The sequence below is a fragment of the Rhinichthys klamathensis genome, unplaced genomic scaffold (genome assembly GCF_029890125.1).
Source record: "Rhinichthys klamathensis goyatoka isolate OS25496 unplaced genomic scaffold, OSU_Roscu_1.1 h1tg000334l_1, whole genome shotgun sequence".
In the NCBI taxonomy this organism is placed as follows: Eukaryota; Metazoa; Chordata; class Actinopteri; order Cypriniformes; family Leuciscidae; genus Rhinichthys; species Rhinichthys klamathensis.
In genome coordinates, this window is record NW_026606849.1 from 944,266 (window position 1) to 963,942 (window position 19,677).

Genomic DNA, 19,677 nt, shown 5'->3' on the forward strand with positions numbered 1-19,677 from the left:
AAAGTGCACAATTAATCAACTTTAGCCTGATGTTGTGGTCCTGCAAATGGATTATTAAACTCCAGCCTGAGTTCACTTGTGCTGTTATGTTCAAATGTAACCATGGCCGTCGTTCAGGACCGTGATGTCGCTTAACCCCTGAAAACACTACTTTACACAATGCTGTATTAACGTCTCGGGAACCACATCTAATATTAAAAAAGTAATGTAGTCTGCTGTTTTGAAACGCTGTGAAAGTTAACTTTTCTCTTAGTAGTAAAAACATAAAAATTAAGCATTTTTCTATAAAAAAAAATAAATAAATCAAGACCAAACCGCAACTCTTGTGAGAAGTTTTTGTTAAGCCTCTGGTGCTCGCGTGGTGGTCAAATATTTAAGTTGGTTTCGATGAAATTAATGTACTATATTTTAGTTTGATGTTTTTATTTAATATTTTGTATTTTTAGTGGATTTTATGGTACTACATTATATTTATGGAAAATTTTTGAGATCCATTATTTAATTTATTTCCTCATCACTTTTATTCCCCTTTTTTAACTTATACTGTGGTAAATCTTGAATGGTTTGGAGCAACAGACTGCAGTCTGGTCTTAAAGAAGACACGTGGCAGATTATTGCTGAAGTTAAAAAAATAAATACATAATAAGTTATACAAGTGGGTTAAGAGTTAAAATAACGTAATCATGTTATGATAAGATGTTTTAAATACATCATGACTGCACCAAAATACGATCAGTTCAAATAGTCTATGGCACTTTCTGTTTGAAAATAACATAAAATAACATATTTATTTATATAGCGCTTTATACGATACAGATTGTTTCAAAGGTTTACAGTGATAAACAGTACAGTGATGATCAATGATACAGAGTTCACTTCTGCTGTAAAGCATCTCTAAAACCACAATAGTAAACATTATTCAGGATAAATCAGTTCAGTGTTTATTCAGTTGTGTTCAATAACTGTATAAAGATCATCAAATATGAAATTATTTAAATTCAGTAGCTCTGGATAAAGCAGTTTGTGTCTCAGGTCAAGCTAAAGAGATGATGTGACAGCGTCAGTGTGTGTCTCAGGTCAAGCTAAAGAGATGATGTGACAGCGTCAGTGTGTGTCTCAGGTCAAGCTAAAGAGATGATGTGACAGCGTCAGTGTGTGTCTCAGGTCAAGCTAAAGAGATGTTGTGACAGCGTCAGTGTGTGCCTCAGGTCAAGCTAAAGAGATGTTGTGACAGCGTCAGTGTGTGTCTCAGGTCAAGCTAAAGAGATGTTGTGACAGCGTCAGTGTGTGCCTCAGGTCAAGCTAAAGAGATGATGTGACAGCGTCAGTGTGTGCCTCAGGTCAAGCTAAAGAGATGATGTGACAGCGTCAGTGTGTGTCTCAGGTCAAGCTAAAGAGATGATGTGACAGCGTCAGTGTGTGTCTCAGGTCAAGCTAAAGAGATGATGTGACAGCGTCAGTGTGTGTCTCAGGTCAAGCTAAAGAGATGTTGTGACAGCGTCAGTGTGTGCCTCAGGTCAAGCTAAAGAGATGATGTGACAGCGTCAGTGTGTGCCTCAGGTCAAGCTAAAGAGATGTTGTGACAGCGTCAGTGTGTGCCTCAGGTCAAGCTAAAGAGATGATGTGACAGCGTCAGTGTGTGCCTCAGGTCAAGCTAAAGAGATGTTGTGACAGCGTCAGTGTGTGTCTCAGGTCAAGCTAAAGAGATGTTGTGACAGCGTCAGTGTGTGTCTCAGGTCAAGCTAAAGAGATGATGTGACAGCGTCAGTGTGTGTCTCAGGTCAAGCTAAAGAGATGATGTGACAGCGTCAGTGTGTGTCTCAGGTCAAGCTAAAGAGATGTTGTGACAGCGTCAGTGTGTGCCTCAGGTCAAGCTAAAGAGATGTTGTGACAGCGTCAGTGTGTGTCTCAGGTCAAGCTAAAGAGATGTTGTGACAGCGTCAGTGTGTGCCTCAGGTCAAGCTAAAGAGATGATGTGACAGCGTCAGTGTGTGCCTCAGGTCAAGCTAAAGAGATGATGTGACAGCGTCAGTGTGTGCCTCAGGTCAAGCTAAAGAGATGATGTGACAGCGTCAGTGTGTGTCTCAGGTCAAGCTAAAGAGATGATGTGACAGCGTCAGTGTGTGTCTCAGGTCAAGCTAAAGAGATGATGTGACAGCGTCAGTGTGTGTCTCAGGTCAAGCTAAAGAGATGTTGTGACAGCGTCAGTGTGTGCCTCAGGTCAAGCTAAAGAGATGATGTGACAGCGTCAGTGTGTGCCTCAGGTCAAGCTAAAGAGATGTTGTGACAGCGTCAGTGTGTGCCTCAGGTCAAGCTAAAGAGATGATGTGACAGCGTCAGTGTGTGCCTCAGGTCAAGCTAAAGAGATGTTGTGACAGCGTCAGTGTGTGTCTCAGGTCAAGCTAAAGAGATGTTGTGACAGCGTCAGTGTGTGTCTCAGGTCAAGCTAAAGAGATGATGTGACAGCGTCAGTGTGTGTCTCAGGTCAAGCTAAAGAGATGATGTGACAGCGTCAGTGTGTGTCTCAGGTCAAGCTAAAGAGATGTTGTGACAGCGTCAGTGTGTGCCTCAGGTCAAGCTAAAGAGATGTTGTGACAGCGTCAGTGTGTGTCTCAGGTCAAGCTAAAGAGATGTTGTGACAGCGTCAGTGTGTGCCTCAGGTCAAGCTAAAGAGATGATGTGACAGCGTCAGTGTGTGCCTCAGGTCAAGCTAAAGAGATGATGTGACAGCGTCAGTGTGTGTCTCAGGTCAAGCTAAAGAGATGATGTGACAGCGTCAGTGTGTGTCTCAGGTCAAGCTAAAGAGATGATGTGACAGCGTCAGTGTGTGTCTCAGGTCAAGCTAAAGAGATGTTGTGACAGCGTCAGTGTGTGCCTCAGGTCAAGCTAAAGAGATGATGTGACAGCGTCAGTGTGTGCCTCAGGTCAAGCTAAAGAGATGTTGTGACAGCGTCAGTGTGTGCCTCAGGTCAAGCTAAAGAGATGATGTGACAGCGTCAGTGTGTGCCTCAGGTCAAGCTAAAGAGATGTTGTGACAGCGTCAGTGTGTGTGTCTCAGGTCAAGCTAAAGAGATGATGTGACAGCGTCAGTGTGTGCCTCAGGTCAAGCTAAAGAGATGTTGTGACAGCGTCAGTGTGTGCCTCAGGTCAAGCTAAAGAGATGTTGTGACAGCGTCAGTGTGTGCCTCAGGTCAAGCTAAAGAGATGATGTGACAGCGTCAGTGTGTGCCTCAGGTCAAGCTAAAGAGATGATGTGACAGCGTCAGTGTGTGCCTCAGGTCAAGCTAAAGAGATGTTGTGACAGCGTCAGTGTGTGTCTCAGGTCAAGCTAAAGAGATGATGTGACAGCGTCAGTGTGTGTCTCAGGTCAAGCTAAAGAGATGTTGTGACAGCGTCAGTGTGTGCCTCAGGTCAAGCTAAAGAGATGATGTGACAGCGTCAGTGTGTGTCTCAGGTCAAGCTAAAGAGATGATGTGACAGCGTCAGTGTGTGTCTCAGGTCAAGCTAAAGAGATGTTGTGACAGCGTCAGTGTGTGCCTCAGGTCAAGCTAAAGAGATGATGTGACAGCGTCAGTGTGTGTCTCAGGTCAAGCTAAAGAGATGTTGTGACAGCGTCAGTGTGTGTGTCTCAGGTCAAGCTAAAGAGATGTTGTGACAGCGTCAGTGTGTGTGTCTCAGGTCAAGCTAAAGAGATGTTGTGACAGCGTCAGTGTGTGTCTCAGGTCAAGCTAAAGAGATGTTGTGACAGCGTCAGTGTGTGTCTCAGGTCAAGCTAAAGAGAGCAACAACAGCACTTTCTTCATTCTGGTTCCAGAGATCTCGTTTCTAAAAGCTTATCGTTGAGAACAAAATAAGAACATTAGTGTTCCTGTTAAACTCATTTTTGTTGCATCATCTGCAGTCTTTTTATGACTATAATAACTTTAATTGCTGCAAATGTCTGTCCATGGAATGCCATATGAAATGAATCTCTGTTTGTGACAATAACACATTTCATTTCTCCGTCTTAGCTATTCCAGAAGCCGATGGATGAGAAAAAGACTTGGTTGGACGCTCGCAGTTTCTGTCAAGTTATTGGTGGCGACTTGGCAAGCTTTCACTCTATACAAGAACTCAGCAAGTTACCGTGAGGGTTTTATTCTGTTGTAACTCTCTGTCTGTCAGTAAAGCATGATGGTTGTGTTGGGAACAGCGTGCCTGGTGGTAAACATGTGTGTTCTGCAGGTATTTTAGCTCAGACCCGGCGTGGATTGGCTTCAGTATGCTGAACAGTGACTCTGGGTTTGTGTGGACGGATGGGACTCCTGTGAGTGTTTCTCATTATATTGAGAATATGCTAAAACACTAACAGTTGTTTTCATAAAAGTCAATGTAATGTACAAAGTCTAATATATTATATGCGACTGAAACGGTGGAGAAAAGGCTTGAAGCATTAACTGGACCTTTCTCTAAGGTCCAAAGAACCCAAGGTTTAGTCGGATTAATGCTTAAAACTGTGCAAAGTCACACATACTGAACGGTAGAATATATTGTCAGAACACTGAAAATATCCGGCTTATTACTAGCCTGACGTCGTCGTACCCAGACTCTAGTCTCAGACATTAGTGAGTCTGATGCTGCTTCACTGGGCTGTGATTATGGGGCGTTTCAACAGAACCAGGAGAGAAAATGCCTCTGCACTCAATTGGATCGACAAATGCCTTGATCGCGGTTCTCTGTTCCTCTTTTAAAATGAATGCGCTGTCCACATCTTCTATAACAGACGCGGTGGCTGAGTCTACACATCTCAGTTCTCCAGCGGCAGCCATCTTTGTTGTAAACGAATTCAACCCAAGCGCTCTTTGGTGACGTGATGATTACGTCACGGTTGATCATCTGTCCATCATCGTATAGAGCCCGCCCTTACAATGTGATTGGTCCGAACAGCTTTGGTTCAGGCATACTTGCTTCACAACGGATCAAGTCCAGACCGAACTTCCCGTCCTCAGATGTTGAGGGCGGGGCTAAACTCAGCTGGTGTGGGCGGGGCTAAGCTCAGATGTTGTGGGCGGGGCTAAGCTCAGATGTTGTGGGCGGGGCTAAGCTCAGATGTTGTGGGCGGGGCTAAGATCGGCTGGCATCAGGCTAGCTTATTACAGGACTACTTACCGAATAAATAGACATCCAGACATCTATTGATTCGAGTTGAAATTATTTCATATGTATTATTTATCTTACAGCTTCTGGATAAAACAAATAATTGTCCACTTTATCATACCAACTATCTACTGTGTGAATGTGTGTGTTTGCATTTCTTTTCAGTCTGATTTTGAGAACTGGGGGTATGGAGAACCGAACAACTACAACAACCAGGAGCACTGTGCCGAGAGTGGCTTTAACTTCCGGCGCTGGTGGAACGATGCGGATTGCGAATCCTTTAAAGACTGGATTTGCCAGATACCAATAGGTACACATGCATGGATCGGATACTGTATGTCAAATAGATCTGTGTATTAAATCTCAGAGTGTAAATGCAGACTAATACCCACGAATGCAAACCTGCCACTGATGTACTGATGTGTTTCTTGGTTCTTCATGTGAGGTTAGGGTTAATTTGCCCAAAAATGGCAAATGCGCCTTTAAAAATTCAGAGTTGCCAACAGACATGTTTGTGGGTTTTATCGGACACATTTACCGTTGTTCTGCAAACTCACTGTGACTGAATAATGAGCTCAGTGTCCTAAACATCTATGGTTTAATGGTCAGAAACTAATGTAACTAAATACTGTTTTGATTTATATTCTGATGAAACTAGTCTCGTACAACATTCTCATACACTTAACAATAATGCTTTTTACTGTTTGTCCAATAGGCACAACTCCAAAACCTCCACCAACTTCTGCAAGCCAAGGTTACTGACTACTTCATAATCATAATTCATTAGCATTCATCTCTTTTTTCTTCACTTCAGCAGCACTTACATATTATACATATTTAATTATATATGAGATATACTGAGATAATGCCTCAGTTGCATATTTAAATATAACATTTCAGAAAACCTTTTTTTTGCAATTCTTAATGCAATCAATTGACAGCTCCTGCTCACTATCTCCTGTCATTTCATGAAATAAAGCGTCAATTGTGGAACAGGTTGTAAACATTGTCAATGCAATGATGTACGGCTGAGTAAATGATGTCAGAGGAGTTATCACACAAGCACAGATGAAGACAATGTGAAGTTGTGTTGTTTTTACTCCACAGTGGAATATAACATGACATCTGATGGCTGGATCCAGCGCAACGAGAGTCAGTACTTCATTAACGAAGAGCTCCTGCCTATGGAAGAAGCGCGCTCGTTCTGCAAGAGGAATCACGGCGATCTGGTTGTCATTACTGGTCAAACAGAGAGGAAGTTTTTATGGAAGCAGGTAATGACTGTGATTCCCATTAATGCTGTAACATTACTGCAGGATCATTCAGTGGGGCGACTGACACTGTTTTACAGATATCCAGGAGGTTAGAGAATCAATACTTCATTGGGATGAGGGTGGAGTTGGACAAATCATTTAGGTGAGATTGAAAGAGCTGGATACATAAATTAGTTATTATTCAACAGATACTTTAGCAAGGCATTTTTTCATTTAAGTACATTTGTGCTTCGTCTTTCTTTTCTTTTCTATTAATAGCTGGGTGGACGGTTCACCTGTTGTATATACATCATGGGATCAAAATGAACCAAATTTTGCCAATAATGATGAGAACTGTGTGTCCATTTACAAGAGTATGGGTAAGACTCCTCATCAGTACTGTTCCTATGTATAGAGTAGCATGTCAGCCAGTTTAACTCCAACCGGCTTCAAATCCCCTGCCTGGAAGCTTCTATTAAGCCACAAGACCTTGGTTAGATGTTTCAGCTGGGTTTAGTTGTGGTTGGAATTGAACTCGGCAGGAAAACAACATGTTTTCCATGTCTTTTGACCACTAGATGACACTGTGCAGTGGTTCACTACCCTGGTCATGGAGTAACCCCTGCACTGCACATTTAGGGCATGTTTACATGACAACAATGTATCAAAAATGTTTTTCTCGTACAGTCGACAGCGTTGTCAAAATTATCCCTGTTCACACGAATCCGCAAAAACGACTAAAAACGCTGTATTCTGCTGCCAGGTCAGTAGATGGCGATGTCACTTTGTAAAGAAATACACGCGCATGTCGTCACCGTTTTCAGAATTGTGCGTTTTTGCAGTTTATACGGAGAAGATAACAGTATCGTTTTTCAAAGGTTGATTCAACTCATCAGGGCTGCGTTCCAGATAACTATGGCACTTACAGTAGCACTTACAAGCATTTTCTACGCGTGACTTTACGAATATTCGTGTTCATTTCACGTGCGTTTCACAAAAACACACTTAGCACGATCGAATGCCGTTGAATGGCTCGTAATTTTAGCACACGCTTGTATTTTGAAATGTTTAGCCTCATTGTTTTTACCTGATGTGCATTTTTTTTATGAGGCCAATAATCTATAAAAGCACAAACCTATGGGTGGAGACACCAGCAAAATGGCTGAACCACAAAAACACTTACTTGATTGTGACGTCACAGCAGATTGCGCTTAATTTTCCCCCATATTGGAGTTATCTTGACATTTAAACTCATAATACTTGTAGCTACAATAAGCTGACTGTTATCGTTTATTGTATTGTTATGATTTTCGGTTGTGTAAGTTTTTATGTTTTCTCCAACAAATTCATAAGGATTTTTTTTTTTAAATATTAACTCAGCTCCATTGCAGATTTCAGTGTTCAAGGGCTTATTGCGGTCCATTTAAACACATTTCAAGGGTTTTGCCAGTAGTGGGCACTTGTGCAACTTAAGCAATGACGTACATCCGAGTGAACGAGATGGAGGGAAGTTAGCGAGGGAAGGGCATAAAAAACAGAGTTAAACGCAGCCCAGGACGTCAAACACTTGCAGTTTTGGGGCTCCAGGACCAGGGTTGGGAACCACTGCCTTCAGTCATGCTTGTCCAGACAAGTTTTCTCAATACATTAATGGGTTGTTGAGATACCTCATGTCCCAAACATTAGATTAAATATGGTTGATTGATAATAATCACTGATTGTATAATAATTATTGATTTTGATATTAATCAACATACTTGATTGCCTTTGATAAGGGTTGTTAAACGGGTATATGTTAGATGTGAAAAAAAACTTTTTCAGTTTTTCAAGTCTATAATGTCATAAAGAGCAACAATATAGGCAAAGTATATTGATGGACAAGCAATGTGGTTGACAGTATAATTTAGGTTAATAATGGGTATAGTTTTACATAAGCTCATAACATCAAATCAATGTTCTTATATACTGCACCTACAATATTATGTCATCTATTTGCCAAGACATGTGATTATAAAGCTGCATTATCCTCTATTCCCTGCACAAAGTATTAGCAATATGTTTTTTTAAGGATTCTGGAATGATATCAACTGTGGTGTGCCGTTGCCCTCCATCTGTAAGAGAAGTTCGGACTTTGTCAACACCACCATGTTGCCCTCCACTGTGCCACCAGGAGGCTGTTCTCCAGAATGGACCATGTTTCAGGGCAGAGTGAGTGTTTCACTGTCTGTGAAACAAGGCCTACATTAACAGGCCCATATGAAATCTGCACATTCTAATTCAAAGCACTTGTATTTTAGTGTTACAAGTATTTTAATGCTAAGATGACGTGGCAGAATTCTCGGGACCACTGTATTTCACATGGAGGCAATCTGGTGTCCATTCGGCGTCATGAAGAGCAAGGTGAGCATTACACTTGTAACACATTTACATGCACACCAAAAAAGCTGGTTATTGTGAGAAATCTGCTTAAGAAGAGATAGCGCCTGTTACAAGGTAAGCTTGGTGACAGATAAGGAATTACATGGACTTGACACACATGCACACATCACTATCTATCTGACACTACATTTACCATCTTAAACATCAGTTGTGTAATTGTTTTCACTAATTCAAATGAGTCTGATATTTTTGTTTGTCCGTTTACTCCAACATGTTGTTCAATTCAATTATTCCTTTTTAAAAACTTCACAACCCAGTTTAATATCAGTCAGAATTACCTTTATTTCTTGTAAGAATCCCCCCAAACCTTTTTTTTAGGCTGTTGGCCTTCCAGTCTGATGCTGTACCATCAAACAGCCCATCTGTATCAAACAGTTTTTGTATCATTAGCATACACCCTAATTGGACTGAACCATTTGTAGTTTTGTCTGGGGGAGGGGAGGGAGGGAGGAAGGGAGGGAGAGGGAGGGAGGGGGGGGGGGGGGGGGGGTAGTTGGACAATTCTTTTCTTGTCTTTTTCTTTTTTTATTGTGTGGTTAAGTACCCATGGGTTTACACAGATTGTTATTTGTGTATATGTTATATGAGGCCATGGGTATATCAAACTCTACATTGAGAATTAATCATTCTTTTTGGACAAATCATTGTTTGATTTATGAACATAGCCCTTCGGGGAAGGCTTTAAGTCCGTATCGACCATTCTGGCTACCGAGGGAATTGACTGCAGTCATTATTACAGCTGTGAACTGAGCCTGGTCCACCTTGGTCCTCTGAGCCTGCCCTGGTTCTCTGTTCCTCCGGCTGCACCTTGGTCCTCTGAGCCTGCCCTGGTCCTCTGTTCCTCCAGCTCCACCTTGGTCCTCTGAGCCTGCCCTGGTTCTCTGTTCCTCCGGTTCCACCTTGGTCCTCCGAGCCTGCCCTGGTTCTCTGTTCGTCCGGTTCCACCTTGGTCCTCTGAGCCTGCCCTGGTTCTCTATTCCTTCAGCTCCACCTTGGTCCTCCGAGCCTGCCCTGGTCCTCTGTTCCTCCAGCTCCACCTTGGTCCTCTGAGCCTGCCCTGGTCCTCTGTTCCTCCTGCTCCACCTTGGACCTCTGAGCCTGCCCTGGTTCTCTGTTCCTTCAGCTCCACCTTGGTCCTCCGAATCTGCCCTGGTTCTCTATTCCTCCGGCTTCACCTTGGTCCTCTGAGCCTGCCCTGGTCCTCTGTTCCTCCGGCTCCACCTTGGTCCTCTGAGCCTGCCCTGGTTCTCTGTTCCTCCGCCTCCACCTTGGTCCTCCGAACCTGCCCTGGTTCTCTGTTCCTTCAGCTCCACCTTGGTCCTTTGAGCCTGCCCTGGTTCTCTGTTCCTTTGCCTCCACCTTGGTCCTCCGAATCTGCCCTGGTTCTCTATTCCTCCGGCTCCAGCTTGGTCCTCCGAGCCTGCCCTGGTTCTCTGTTCATTCAGCTCCACCTTGGTCCTTTGAGCCTGCCCTGGTTCTCTGTTCCTCCGCCTCCACCTTGGTCCTCCGAATATGCCCTGGTTCTCTATTCCTCCAGCTCCAGCTTGGTCCTCCGAGCCTGCCCTGGTTCTCTGTTCCTTCAGCTCCACCTTGGTCTTTGAGCCTGCCCTGGTTCTCTGTTCCTCCGCCTCCACCTTGGTCCTCCGAATCTGCCCTGGTTCTCTATTCCTCCGCCTCCAGCTTGGTCCTCCGAGCCTGCCCTGGTTCTCTTTTCCTCCGGCTCCACCTTGGTCCTTTGAGCCTGCCCTGGTTCTCTTTTCCTCCGGTTCCACCTTGGTCCTCTGAGCCAGCCCTGGTTCTCTGTTCCTCCGCCTCCACCTTGGTCCTCTGAATCCGCCCTGGTTCTCTTTTCCTCCGGCTCCAGCTTGGTCCTCCGAGCCTGCCCTGGTTCTCTGTTCCTTCAGCTCCACCTTGGTCCTTTGAACCTGCTCTGGTCCACTGTTACTCTGGCTCCAGCTTGGTCCTCTGAGCCTGCCCTAGTCCTCTCTTCCTCCGGCTCCACCTTGGTCCTCCGAGCCTGGCCTAGTCCTCTGTTCCTCCGGCTCCACCTTGGTCCTCAGAGCCTGCCCTGGTTCTCTGTTCCTCCAGCTCCACCTTGGTCCTCCGAGCCTGCCCTGGTTCTCTATTCCTCCGGCTCCAGCTTGGTCCTCCGAGCCTGCCCTGGTTCTCTGTTCCTTCACCTCAACCTTGGTCCTTTGAGCCTGCCCTGGTCCTCTGTTCCTCCGGCTCCACCTTGGTCCTCTGAGCCTGCCCTAGTCCTCTGTTCCTCCGGCTCAACCTTGGTCCTCTGAGCCTGCCCTAGTCCTCTGTTCCTCCGGCTCCACCTTGGTCCTGGATCCTAACCCTGGATCTCCATCTCTTCGGCTCTGCTATGGTCATCCATTCCTCTGACTCCACCGTGGACCCTACCTGCACAGGCCCCACTGTGGTTCCTTCCTTTGCCAGCTCCACCGTGGTCATCTCCTCTGTCGGGGGTCATGTCTTGTTTGTCTGTGTTTTTTTTCTAGCTCTTTGAGTTTAATTTCTTTACCTGTGTTTAGTCCCAGTACCATTGGCTACTATTGTTAAGGATTTTTTAATTTGGTTTATTTTGTATTTGTTCTCATCTGTAATAAACTGCTCTTGGGTTCATACTCTCCATTAATCTGTAATAATACAGAACACTAATTTCTGCCAAAACTTTAGAATAAACCATTTTCTAAAGTGCATGTAAACGTAAATGACTGTAAGTGATGTAAATTTGTAACTCTTTAAACTTGAACTCTAATATAATACAATGTTCTTACCAGGCACAACAGGTAAGTTTACAACAACATGCAATTTGTCTGTCCACGCAGAAAACAGGACAGTTCTGCTAAGAAACCAGCCGATCAACAAAATTATTTAAATATGATCTTTTGATTCTGTTTGCAGCATTCCTTACTACTCTAATGCTGGCTTCAGATGATGACGTATGGATTGGCTTTAATGATGTCAATTGGGAGATGAGGTTTTTGTGGACTGATGGCAACGGTGTCAGCTACACAAACTGGGCCAAGGGTCAACCTTCATCGCTCCCAGATGGCTCTTCCAGGATGTATGGCTACTTTGATTCAGAGGCAGGTGTTCACACCATATTGCTGACAAAGGCTATCTAGTATATATAAAGATGACCAAAATCATCAGAATTTCTCTTTTGAGATGAGATGTTTATGCCAGACATACAAAACATTCTTAAAATTATCCAAATCTGACCAAAAATAATTATTGTTTTTCTTGTGATGCGCACTTTTTTTGTTGCATAAAACGCCTCTTACCGTGCGTTCACACCGCCGCCGGCAAGAGCGTCGAAGTGCCCGGAAGTCATTCATTTTCAATGTGAGCCGGCGGCGAGCTGCGGCGAGGGCGGCGCGTCTTGGACATCGAGAGCGGCGAGGAGAAGTTAAAGTCAGGTCAACCTTATGGTAATGAGCTATAACGCGGTTCGGCGGCAACCGGCGAACCAATCGTAATGTAGAAGTGCTCCCCTTAAGAGGATTCCAGAGAACGCAGTCAAGTAACTTTGGTTCCGACCACATTAGTTCCCACGCAAAATAGAGGAGAGGTTGATCATTTGAATTTGATAAGCGCGCAACATTATTTATAGGCAAGATTTTCGCGCTAGAACGCTTGTTTTTCAGCGGAAATGCAAATTAGATTAGCACTTAACCATGAACGCAAAAGCCACACCACACAAATGGCTTTTAATTGGTTTATTTCGTTAGCAAACATGTCACTATAATTGTTAAGTTCTTTCCATCTATCAATTTCTTACTTTTACATTTAAAAGATTCCATGAGGTTAACTGATACCCTACTTGGTCAGTCTGCACAAATAACGATCGGCATGCTTGTTTGCTTTGTGGCCCCTTTAAATAAAGTTTTTAAAAAAGACCAAGCATTCGATCTACGTCAGAGTCAGAGCGTCCACAAATCTTTCTACGGCGTCGTTGGCAGGGATTCGCTCTCGCCGTCGGCGGTGTGAACGCACGGTTAGAAATCACTTGACTCAACATTTCGATGTCTAACAGTTGTTCTACGTATGACCCGACAGAGGAAATCTGACACAAGCAAATCTGACCGAATATTATATTTTTTAGTTCTTTACCTGACATTTTTGGCAAAAAACCCCCATTAAAATTCAGGAACACGAAAATGCGATGACGTGCGATGACGAAAATGCAAGAGGCCACGCCCATTGAGATTCAATGTTCTTCACAAAGAGTGAAAAAAAAAAAAATTCCATTCTTATTTAGGTTTTTATTTATCTATTTTTTTTACAAATATTGGACTTTTATTGGTGCAAAACACTTTGGAAACTTTATAAACATAATTTTAAAATCTGAAACTGCATTTTATGACTCCTTTAAACCTGCCTGTAAGCAGTATAAACAACAGCAATAGATGAACCCAGTGATTGTGAACTCATATCTTCTACAATGTAATCTTGCAGGGACGAGTTACATCGTATAATTACAGTAGCAATTCTCATAGGCTATGTTTGTTTGGTTGTTTTTTTTAAATCCTAACTCTGTTCTATCCAGAACTATGACTGTGTCGTCATGGTTAGAAACCCAGGAAAGATGACGGGTGCGTGGAAAGTCGAACTCTGCTCAGATGAGAGAGGTTTCATCTGCAAGAGGACAACAGGTTAGAGGGAGATATCCATTAATTTTTGGTTCTCTACATCACAAATGCACTGGTCCCAGCTCAAGCTAATCTCTGCAGTATATTGTTATCACTTACATTACAACACAAATCAGTAATTGCTAAACCATGTCAATGCTCATTTCAACTAATGTATGTGACCTGTATTTAACCTTGGTGTTATAGACTCTCAGCTGCCCCGTCCTGTGACCACAGTAATGCCACAACATTTTTTCACACTGGGAAATGATTCATATAAGGTGCAGATGATGAAAATGAGCTGGGATGAAGCAAGGAGACAGTGTAAAGCGGATGATGCTGACCTGGCCAGTGTGCTTGACTCCATCAGCCAGGCGTACACCGTCCTCAGAGTCAGCAAACTCAAGGAGCCTTTGTGGATCGGCCTCAACAGCAACCTGGTACACAACCACATTTAAAATGCATTACGAAACAAAATAAAAAAGCTCAATATGTCATCCTAAATATGACATTGCATGTGCGTGAGTGTGTCACATGGGTTTTGGCAAATGATAAATATCATATCATAAATATCCTGGAATAACAGAGCCCCTTCCCTCGCCATCACGGGAATTAACGGGGCAGAAAAGTTTTTGTTTGTAATATTTATATCAGGACATATAGAGTATTTTCACGAAAACCAGAACGATTGCAAATGTTATATATATTGATTTTATACAACAGTTCAATAAACAAGAAGTTAATGTTAGGTGACCTTCACGTCACTTCCACATTAGAGCTCCAACTGTGTGTTTTAGACGGACCTCCAAATTGCAATGGCCACATATAAAATGCGTTCAAGAACAATACAATCTGGTAATCAGATTATAGTTACATTAAAATGTATTTTGATTTCTGGAAAGATTACTTTTGGATTACTAATTACTATTTTGATTTCTGACTTTTAGTTTTGGTAGTTGGTGACTTTTAAATTAGATTATTCGTCTACCCGACACGGCCTTATTAATTATACAGGCCTCCTTCGACTCTAGTTGATTATGACAATTGGTCATTTTGAACAACCCAAATAGTAGGCCTAAGATATTTGACAAAGGTCCTTGTCATCATCCAGCTGAGTTCACTTCTCATCCGATAGTGGTGAGGGGACAGAAATGGAGGGGAAAAAACTTTGGAAAACCCAAAGTTGGAGGAATAGGTTATGTTTAGGATTGAGGATTAGGGTTAAAAATTTGTTTGTTTGATAGAAAATGTTGTTCCAGGACCAATAAAAGATGTTGACAAAAATGACAAAATCAAGTTTTTAATGTCTTACGAATTAAATTTGTTTGCTTCAGACAAGTGGTCGTTACCGCTGGGTGGACAACTGGCTTCTTAGATACAGCAGATGGGCATCAGGAGAGCCCAAAAACAATTTAGCGTGTGTATATATTGATACGGATGGCGACTGGAAAACGGCTACATGCAACAACACATATTATTCCCTGTGCAAGCGATCCCCAGGTATTTCATTCAAAATTCTGCATGCCATAAATATCTAGATTGTCTTGAATAATTTTACTTGGGAACTGGTGTGGTTTTGCTTGTGTGACCATTTCCTGCATAGTTAGCTCAAAATATAGAAAATGGCAAATAATTGACTGTATACCATGGTCTGTCTGAATACTCGATTCTGATTGGCTGGAAGGTATGCATTATAACTAGGGTTGGGTATCGTTTGAACTTTAACAATTCTGATTCCGATTTTGATTCTGCTTATTGATTCCGATTCTTATCAATTCCTAATTTCGATTCAAATAAGGTAAAAAAAAAAACTTTCATCATTCACATTTAATCTTATTGCAAAACATTTAACTGAAGCGGAAGAGCCCGCCTGTGGTTTAAAAATACCATAGAAAAACAACTAGCCTAACTAATATAAATTTCAAGCATTATTAAAGACAAGTAAACACTCAGTAATTAAAAAAGAACAAATAAAAAAATTAGCAATTGCAACAAATAGATACAACTGAACAATGATACAATTAAAATAAAATGTTTTAAGATACATAACAAATATAGTTACAAAAGTTATTCAGTCAAGAATGAGTGAATTTTCTCTTTGTCTTTAGTTGTTTGATTAGTGTTATTATAGAGATGGCAGGAATATTAGTGCTGTCACTTTAAGAGCTGCACGGATCCAATTTACTGATACACACGCCCGAAGAACAGAAAACAGCGTGCAAGTCGTCTCACACTTGAGTGGTTTGAAATCATATTGAAATGCTCACAAAGGAATCGATAAGAGGAATCAAAATGTTTATTTTATAACAAGTATCCGATTCCCGACCTCAAGTACTTGATTCCAGAATTTAAACTGATTTTCGATTCCCAACCCTAATTATAACCGTTTAATGCACAAGTATTTCCAGTTATTTTAGTCACTGTTCTGCTTAATTTTTAAAAAATCGCTTTATAAAATTTAAAGCTAAAACTTTAAACTTTAGCATTAAAACAAACACTTGTAGGGCAGTGCTTATAGTTTATTAATTCCTGGTTCCTTCCTTCAGACGTTGCTCCCACAGACCCTCCTCAGATGCCGGGGAACTGCCCTGAGTCAAAGAAGCGCAAAACCTGGATCCCTTTCAGAGGACACTGCTACGCCTTCATGGCCTCCATGTCGGACAACTGGGCTCATGCCACCGTGGAGTGCTTGAGAATAGGTAGGCATTACTTTCTGTCAAGTAGATCATCTCTTTTAATTTAAACAGAATCCACATGAATGCAGTGATACTATATTATGATACTCATTCACTTTAATTTCAAACAGCATTGGAACAAAATTTAAAGGGGTCATGACATGGATTTAAAAAAATATATATATATGTGGAAAAAGGATAATGTTCAAAGTTGAAAGTTTCTTTGCGAACTCTCCATTACACTGTGCCTCAGTCAAATGCTCGGAATAAACATATAATCCGCGATCCAGGATGCCATTAAAATAAACCATCCACTGTATTCAGACGCTGGGATCTCCTGAAGTCTGTAGAGGGTCTCAAACCAGCTGTTTAAAGGGTTAGTTCGCCCATTTAAGACATGAAGTTATGCAATCCTTACCAGCACTATAGTGCATACACACTGACCCACTCTGTTGTCACCTCCCTGGTCAGAGTTCTGGCCGCTGAAAGATAATGATTCTGAATTCTGATAATGAAACCAATTTTAGCACATGTCAGACAGATCAGATGATGAAAGTAATTTTAGCACAACAACAATGTTATTGATTGCAACACAAACCTCAATTGTGTGTGTGTTCAATCAAATAGTTTTCTCAGCAAATTGTACCAATATCCCTATAGCTGTTTTTATATTAGACATCTTTTCACGTGTTTTATAATGGAGTCTAAACATCAGCTTGTTTACCGTACAGTTTAGACATGGGATCATAAAGTTAGTAAATAGAGCTTACCCGTGGTACTGGTACAGCAAAACTCTTTAATTTTCCTTTTCCTCCTTGGTTGTAATCGTCTTCCCTGAAGTGAGCACTACACACACGAAAAAATCCTTTATTCTGGATATTTTAGCTCCCGCAGAGTAGCCGATGTCAACCAGCCAAATCAACAACACGCGCTTGCACCCCCTGCTGGTGAGGTCGACTAACAGCAGATGGAGATTATGCTCGGTAAGCTGTCTCATAGTTATATTCGAAACAGGAAAACGATGGAATCTGAACTTTGATCCCGGCACATCGTTGTGGTCACAGCCTGGGAATTTACAAGTTCACACCATTGTTAATTTAATACTTTTTACGTCGTCGTCAATCGATTGTGTAAACACTATGGAACAGCTGATCGGAACATGGGCACTGTTGACGTTGACAGCAGCGCGGATTGATAGAAATGGATAGAAAATAGTGCCGATTAAAACTGAGGTATGAATTTTGACCGGCGTGTTTTTTGTGTGGTAAATTAATCAAGCTTTGAAACGCAAATCATTTTTTCACGTAAAAACGCACAGTTTTGCGACCCCGGAAAATAACCGGGAGTACTTTATTGAAAAACTTCCAGCGGCCAGAACTCTGACCAGGGAGGTGACAACAGAGTGGGTCAGTGTGTATGCACTATAGTGCTGGTAAGGATTGCATACAACTTCATGTCTTAAATGGGCGAACTAACCCTTTAAACTGGACGATCAAAGCAAACATTCTTTTCTTATTCCAATTTCCCTGTTGTCGACAGACTCAGGTGCGTCAGAACGTCAGAAACTGAACACACATCTGTATCAGTGTAGACAGCATCAGTCATTATAATCTGAACACACATCTGTATCAGTGTAGACAGCGTCAGTCATTATAATCTGAACACACATCTGTATCAGTGTAGACAGCGTCAGTCATTATAATCTGAACACACATCTGTATCAGTGTAGACAGCGTCAGTCATTATAATCTGAACACACATCTGTATCAGTGTAGACAGCGTCAGTCATTATAATCTGAACACACATCTGTATCAGTGTAGACAGCGTCAGTCATTATAATCTGAACACACATCTGTATCAGTGTAGACAGTCAGTCATTATAATCTGAACACACATCTGTATCAGTGTAGACAGCGTCAGTCATTATAATCTGAACACACATCTGTATCAGTGTAGACAGTCAGTCATTATAATCTGAACACACATCTGTATCAGTGTAGACAGCGTCAGTCATTATAATCTGAACACACATCTGTATCAGTGTAGACAGTCAGTCATTATAATCTGAACACACATCTGTATCAGTGTAGACAGCGTCAGTCATTATAATCTGAACACACATCTGAATCAGTGTAGACAGCGTCAGTCACTTTTAATCTGAACACACATCTGTATCAGTGTAGACAGCGTCAGTCATTATAATCTGAACACACATCTGTATCAGTGTAGACAGCATCAGTCATTATAATCTGAACACACATCTGTATCAGTGTAGACAGCGTCAGTCATTATAATCTGAACACACATCTGTATCAATGTAGACAGCATCAGTCATTATAATCTGAACACACATCTGTATCAGTGTAGACAGTCAGTCATTATAATCTGAACACACATCTGTATCAGTGTAGACAGCATCAGTCATTATAATCTGAACACACATCTGTATCAGTGTAGACAGCATCAGTCATTATAATCTGAACACACATCTGTATCAGTGTAGACAGCGTCAGTCATTATAATCTGAACACACATCTGTATCAGTGTAGACAGCGTCAGTCATTATAATCTGAAAACACATCTGTATCAGTGTAGACAGCGTCAGTCATTATAATCTGAACACACATCTGTATCAGTGTAGACAGCGTCAGTCATTATAATCTGAACACACATCTGTATCAGTGTAGACAGTCAGTCATTATAATCTGAACACACATCTGTATCAGTGTAGACAGCGTCAGTCATTATAATCTGAACACACATCTGTATCAGTGTAGACAGCGTCAGTCATTATAATCTGAACACACATCTGTATCAGTGTAGACAGCATCAGTCATTATAATCTGAACACACATCTGTATCAGTGTAGACAGCGTCAGTCATTATAATCTGAACACACATCTGTATCAGTGTAGACAGTCAGTCATTATAATCTGAACACACATCTGTATCAGTGTAGACAGCGTCAGTCATTATAATCTGAACACACATCTGTATCAGTGTAGACAGCGTCAGTCATTATAATCTGAACACACATCTGTATCAGTGTAGACAGTCAGTCATTATAATCTGAACACACATCTGTATCAGTGTAGACAGCGTCAGTCATTATAATCTGAACACACATCTGTATCAGTGTAGACAGTCAGTCATTATAATCTGAACACACATCTGTATCAGTGTAGACAGCGTCAGTCATTATAATCTGAACACACATCTGTATCAGTGTAGACAGCGTCAGTCATTATAATCTGAACACACATCTGTATCAGTGTAGACAGTCAGTCATTATAATCTGAACACACATCTCTATCAGTGTAGACAGCGTGTAAAAACTAGTGGTACATTTAGGCTGATTCAGCTGTTGCTACTGGAACGGTGGGTCCATTAAAACTCATTCAGTCATCAGTTATTGCTCTCAGTTTATTGTACTCAACATGTAGGAGTAGACATTTCTTATGGTGGTAATTGTTGGTTTCTAAACATAAACATAGAAACAATTAATAGATTACAAACACATCTGCAGATCT

The 19,677-nt window shown here is 41.8% G+C and overlaps 1 protein-coding gene across 1 annotated transcript in view; it reads left to right on the forward strand.

The window, feature by feature from the left end:
- mrc1a (mannose receptor, C type 1a) overlaps positions 1–19,677 on the forward strand; it is a 67,085-nt gene that overhangs the window by 24,058 nt on the left and 23,350 nt on the right. Inside the window, exons 13-26 of the mRNA XM_056272357.1 lie at positions 4,011–4,126; positions 4,225–4,306; positions 5,302–5,446; positions 5,852–5,890; positions 6,244–6,410; positions 6,488–6,552; positions 6,669–6,769; positions 8,458–8,597; positions 8,687–8,789; positions 11,742–11,926; positions 13,390–13,495; positions 13,679–13,911; positions 14,806–14,971; positions 16,018–16,170. Coding sequence (XP_056128332.1) covers positions 4,011–4,126; positions 4,225–4,306; positions 5,302–5,446; positions 5,852–5,890; positions 6,244–6,410; positions 6,488–6,552; positions 6,669–6,769; positions 8,458–8,597; positions 8,687–8,789; positions 11,742–11,926; positions 13,390–13,495; positions 13,679–13,911; positions 14,806–14,971; positions 16,018–16,170 — 1,801 coding nt within the window. The remainder of the gene's footprint in view (positions 1–4,010; positions 4,127–4,224; positions 4,307–5,301; positions 5,447–5,851; positions 5,891–6,243; positions 6,411–6,487; positions 6,553–6,668; positions 6,770–8,457; positions 8,598–8,686; positions 8,790–11,741; positions 11,927–13,389; positions 13,496–13,678; positions 13,912–14,805; positions 14,972–16,017; positions 16,171–19,677) is intronic.